The 6,000-nt window shown below is 43.2% G+C and overlaps 1 protein-coding gene across 1 annotated transcript in view; it reads left to right on the top strand.

Moving 5' to 3' along the window:
* The first annotated feature begins 1,951 nt into the window (after positions 1 to 1,951).
* The window catches only part of RAB21 (RAB21, member RAS oncogene family), a 43,945-nt gene continuing 39,896 nt past the window's right edge, over positions 1,952 to 6,000 (top strand). Inside the window, exon 1 of the mRNA XM_040491416.1 lies at positions 1,952 to 2,366. Within this exon, the coding sequence (XP_040347350.1) occupies positions 2,217 to 2,366 (150 nt within the window). The 5' untranslated portion in view covers positions 1,952 to 2,216. The remainder of the gene's footprint in view (positions 2,367 to 6,000) is intronic.

The raw sequence follows: 6,000 nt of genomic DNA, 5'->3' as shown, positions 1-6,000 counted from the left end.
CTTGAACTCATGACCCTGAGGTCAAGAGTTCCATGCTCTTCCAACTGAGCCCGCCAGGTGCCCCTCTTTCTATTGTTAATTACTAGTACTAGATGCTTAGAAGGGAAAATGTTTTGACAATTCTGTTTAACAAAGCCCCATATGTCCAAGAGCATTTCTCAAACCTAGTATTTTATAGGCTTAGATTTATGTGTTCACTTGTTGTAATTAATAAATGTTATTTATTACATTCCAAGGGCACTTGGGCACTACATTCCAAGATCTGAAGATTTAAAAAATGTGAAAGACACAGTTCTAGCCCCCAGAAGAGAGCACATCAGATTATAGTGTTATCCTTTCCAATCCATTTTTCAAATTATAGGCAGAGTGATTTTTTTTTTAATTAAATCTGATTATGTCAGCCCCTTGGTTAAAATCCTTCATTGCTGAAAGGCTCTTTCAGTATTGGCCCCTGGCTTCCTTACAGGTCTCATCTGGAGCTCTTTTCCTCTCTGCATTCTTACCACATTTTCAGTTGCTGAACTTTAGATGCTCCTTCCTACGTCAACGCTGTTGGACATACTGTTCTCTCTACTTACAAAGCTATCCTCCCTTCTGGCCTAGATTACTCCTAACCAAATGCATGCATTACTCTAGAATGCAAAATGGGTTGAGTCCTGATATACCTTTGCAGGATACTCTGAACTGCTTTATCAAGATGAAAGCATTCATTATGTAATTGACTGTTTTTGTCTTCTGCTAAAATGTAAGCTTTAAAAAAAAAAAAAAAAGATTTTCTTTTTAAGCAATCTCTACACCCAACTTGGGGCTTGAACCCAGAACCCTGAGATCAAGAGATGAATTCTCAACAGACTGAGCCAGCCAGGCACCCCTAAAATGTAAGCTCCTGATGCTAGAGATGTTGTATCATGTTCAGTACAGTGCCTGGCACGTGGTAGGCACCTTCAAATATTTGTTGAATGAATGGACTATCAGGCTTGAAGTGGAAAAGGAGTCTAATGAATAATATGTTTTCTTGAGTGACACTAGATTTCTAGTTGCTACATTTCAGAACACCTGTGTGGTTTCTTAGAAGAGTGTGTTTCATAAAAGAGGAGGGAGGCAGATCAGGAAAGATAAGCAATCATCCAAAAAGTCAGTTCTCTCCAGGTGGAATCAATATGGAATGTCAGAAGCTTCATGGAAGACAGAAAAACTGGGGCGGCAAGACATACTGGCTTAAGATATATCATTCATTCATTCCCAAGTATTTCTAGAATTCCTATTATGTGCTTGGAACAGGAGTTAGAAATTCAAAGGTGGGCCAGTCTTACACACTTCTTGCCCTTAACAAATCTACAGCCTACTGAGAGACAAATACTCAGCGAAGTAATTTCCGTGAAGTGTTGCTAAAGAAGGTATGTACACCGGTGTCATGAAATACCTAATTAGGGGTGGGGGCCGGGGGAGAAGGAGAGGGATGGACAAAGGGACAAGGATGGGCGGTGAGGCGAGCCTTTTCGGTTTAAACTGAGACCTGAAAAATGAGGAGCCCTGAGGGTCTGCGGAACTGAAAGAAGTTCAACAGCTATGATTTGGAATCCCACCAAGAGTGTCAAGAGATCGAAGGGCACCTTGGTAGATTTGGCTTACAGCGACCCCGGTGTGAGGGGTCATCAGCCTGGTGAACATTCCCTGGGCACGAACGATAACGTTCTGCCTTTCCACATTCCAGCAGAGCTGGGCTTCCTTCAAATCATCCCTTAATCCCGCAGACTTCCACCAACTGCGGAGTGCTGGTGACCCGCAGACAACCTAACTCAACCGGAGACTGCGCGGAGGAGCTCCAGTCACAGCCAATTCCACCCCGGGAAGAGGTTCCAGAAACCCCACCCACGTCCAGGCACGTTTTCCTGGGCCGAGTCCCAGGGGCCGCCCGCGGCCGCCACGGTCACGTGACCCGAAGTGTGACGTAGGAGGAAGGAGACGCCATTAGAGGGAGGCGGAGAGGGAGTGCTCTTCGCCTTTCCTCGGGTGCCTGACGTGGTGGTTGGGGGGCCCTTCATTCTCGGACTTCCCTCGGCCCTTCCAGGCTTCGCCCGGAGGCGAGAGTGGAGACGGCGCCCCGGGTTGACGGGTCGGTGCGGAGGGGCCTGCGCCGGCCGCGGCTGTGAAGGCGCTGCGGCGGCTGTGGGGAGCTCGGCGCAGCTCTAGGGCTCGGGCGGCGGGGAAACGGGATGGCTGCGGCCGGCAGCGGAGGGGCGGCGGCGGGCAGAGCCTACTCATTCAAGGTGGTGCTGCTGGGGGAAGGCTGCGTGGGGAAGACGTCGCTGGTGCTGCGCTACTGCGAGAACAAGTTCAACGACAAGCACATCACCACTCTGCAGGTGCGGGCCCCAGGGAGCGGAAGGTGGAGCCTTGGGGCCCTTACCCCTCCGGGGCTGTGAGGACTTTGCTGCCGTGGTCCCTTGGATCTGGGCTTACAGATCTCAGGCCTGTCACCGTCGTCTTCGTTTCGGAATGCTTTTCTGAATGTGTCCTAGGGACACGCGGGGTCGGGGCATCCTGTAGACGTAAGGACAGGCTGTTGGGAAGGGAGTGGAAGGGCCCTGAAAAGTCCCCCGTGTGGCTGCGCATATTGTGGAGTCCCCATCGCTTGGCTAGTTTTCCCCTTTGATTCACTTCCGCTTGTGCCCTAGGTGCCTTCACCCTACAGTCACTGACTGCCCTTTTTCTTTCTTTCGGAATTAGGAACTTAGCTGCGGATTTTATTTTGCGAACCTAGGTGCTTTGTAACTTCAGCGCTTACTGATGACTAAGTGTTTACGCAAGTTCCATTTTGTCCTGGCTTCGAGTAACCTGCTGATTGGCGAAAGAGTCATCTTTGGAGGGTTTTTGAAATGACCGCTTGCGGGCGTGGGTTACGCAGTTTCCTTGCTGCCTGCATGGGTCTGACTTAAGGGGCAGTCATACTGTGAGGTCGGTCGACCCACATGCACTGGGAAACGTCATGTGAATACTAGCCAACAGTTGGTCCCCAAACTAACAGCTTCGTTGCTGCTGCTACTTACTTTCTTTGCTTGTAGCATAGGGCCGGCTTTCTTCTGCAGTTACCTTAAGGTTGGTAGGAAAAGTGTTAAAGTGTAATCATAGATTGGGAGTGAAGCCAGCCCTTTGAGGCAGTTGTAGCCTCCTCCCTCTTCCAAAGAAATCAGTTTGCACGTGTTAGAAAAAAAATATCCAACTGATCTAACTTTCTCAATTTAGTTACAGGTAGTAAAATCGAGTGTACTTTTTTTCCCTTATGTTTATTTATTTTTGAAAGAGACAGAGTGTGAGGGGGAAGAGAGAGGGAAACACAGAATCGCAAACAAGTTCCAGGCTCTGAGCTGTCCGCACAGAGCCTGACGCGGGGCTGGAACTCACAAGCGGTGAGTTCCTGCCTGAGCTGAAGTCAGATGCTTAACTGACTGAGCCACCCAGGCGCCCCATAAATCGAGCGTACTTTTGAGCCTGATTGTCCAGGTTCATATTCCACCTCCATCTATTTATCTGTGATCTCTTATCTATTTAGTATGTTCTTGGGCATGTTAATTAACCTGTTTGAGCCTAAGTTTCTTCGTCTGTTAAAATGGCCATAATAATAATACCTAGCTCATAAGGTTGTCAAGACAAGTATACGTAAAATCACTTAGGACTTGGTCTGTTGTAAGCTCTCCATCCTTATTACTGGCCCAAATTGCACAATAGACTTTCATTAGTGATTGTGTAGTGTGTAAGAACATTGACACTATTTAATAGAACACACAATCTCCTAATTGTTGTGACATTTGATATTTGATGCTATTATTAAACTACTGAGTCTAGAATTCACAAAGATGCCCTGATGATTCCATGTTCTATTTTTACTCCTGTTTTTACTCCTCTTAGGTAAAGCACAATATCTGAAAAAGTGAATGTCAGGAAACTCCTTTTTTTTTTCTTTGCATCCTTGTACAAGGGCACTTACACAATTTTAATAGTTATTGTTGAGTTTGCTAATGAAATCAAGGGAATTTGTAGGATAAATACCTATGATTATTTGGAACTTAGGAATTCATTTAGGTAAAGTAATAACAATAGTTAACATTCAGTGAATTCTTACTGTACCAAGTACTGTACTTTTCTTCTGTCATTTAATTCTTATTATAGCCTTTGAGGTGGTAGATAGTTTTATTAGCCCCATTTTGCAGGCAAAGAAACAGGCTTGGTTAAGTTGAATAATTTGCTGGGTGGTAGATAGTTTTATTAGCCCCATTTTGCAGGCAAAGAAATAGGCTTGGTTAAGTTGAATAATTTGCTGGCAGTCATTTTGCCATAAGTCATGCATGGTACCCAAGCTGAAATTTGAACCCAGGTCTGACTTCGGATTTTGAGCAAGTAAGTCACACTGCCTCTGGATATTGGTAAATCACCCCTTTAGTGGTTATCTTTGTGCTACAAATCTTACATAAAAGAGGAAATCATTATAATTGAGCCTCCCCCCTTAAGATAATTTAGTACTTCAACCCAAAAATCGCACCTTCATTATGCATTTCAAAAACATCCTTGAAGCTAAAAGCAGCCTAAAGGTTTTTAAATATTAGAGACCACTTCAACTATACTGGAGAGGATGAAGTTTATGGTAGATTTTCAGTATCAAAAACATAGCAGTCCTGATTTTAGTATTTATATAACTCTTATCATAAACAGTGTCTGGATTATATTGTAGAATTGAGGATTTTGTTGCATACCAATGTGTGGACGCAGTATTTAATCTCTTTCTCTTACATATCAGTTCCTCTCATTTTAATTTTTTTAGAGAATTGTGACCTATTAAATAACAACCATGTATAATTTTAATTTCTAAATGGAGAGGAGATCATGCATCAGAACATCAGAAGACAACAGAGGAAGAGTCCCTCTTTTTTTCTCAACAGAACTACCTACTACCTATCTTTTGACATACTTTGTGTTTTGCAAGGTACACTATCTTCCAATCATGTTCAAACAGTTATGAGACCAAGGAAACCTAAGGTAGTTTGTGGTTCACTGTTTCAGTCTTTTGTTTAATATTTCAGTCAAGTGATTGTTCACTCTTGTCTGAACATCTTGGAGGTGAGGTGAACTGGTACAGAAAGTGGGAAACTTACTATGTCCTAAGATGGCCCATTTCATTTTTGGACAGTTTTAATTTTCAATAAATTTTTCTGTGTATAAAGCCAAAATCTGTTTTCCTTGTAGTTTCCAGTTCTGTCCTCTGTATCTTGATCACATAAGATATCCCTTCTGATAGTTAAGGACAGCTGTCATATCCCTTGGTCTTATCTTTTGGGTAAACAGCTCTGGTTCCTTTAAAGGAATCTCTTATGACATCTTTCTAAACCATTTCACTATTTAATCATTGTCCTCTTTCCTTAAAATGTGATTCTTTGAGCTGTAGAAATGATTCCAAGTGTGCTTTGAATTTAGTAAAGTACAGGCTATCACCTTCCCTATTGAGAATCCTTTTCCAACACTGAAATAGAAAAGATTCTATGTGCTTGTGGACAGCTGCTACATTTATTAATATTGGGCTTGCTGTCTTAATCCCCCTCCCCAAAAAGGCATTACATCCCTCAAAATCTTTTTTCTTTTATAGCTTTTTTTTTTTTTTTTTTGGTCCCTAAGGTATTTGAACCATTAAAATAGGCTTTGATAAATTTACTCCAGTGGTCAAAGGCTGTTAATGTCCTTCTAAAGTTTGATTTTAAGTTCAAGAAACATTGAGCTCCTGTGGGTCAGATACTTGGTTGGGTTCTGGGCATGCAAAGAAAAAGAAGGTTATGTTCCCTACTGTCTGGGTTAACTACTCATTTTAGCTTTGTCACCTGAAGATTTGCTAAGAATGTCTTCATTGTTTTCATCAGGTCATTAATAAAGACTTTGAAAAGTGGAGACAGAGGGAACGAGAGACAAAGCTCTGCGGCAGGTCTCATTATAGTCCAGTGATGTGTGACCAGA

Source organism: Herpailurus yagouaroundi, unplaced genomic scaffold (genome assembly GCF_014898765.1).
Source record: "Herpailurus yagouaroundi ecotype Mexico unplaced genomic scaffold, PumYag 182, whole genome shotgun sequence".
Taxonomy (NCBI): domain Eukaryota; kingdom Metazoa; phylum Chordata; class Mammalia; order Carnivora; family Felidae; genus Herpailurus; species Herpailurus yagouaroundi.
The sequence above is the reverse complement of the archived record's forward strand: the minus strand, read 5'-3'. Positions and strand labels throughout refer to the sequence as shown.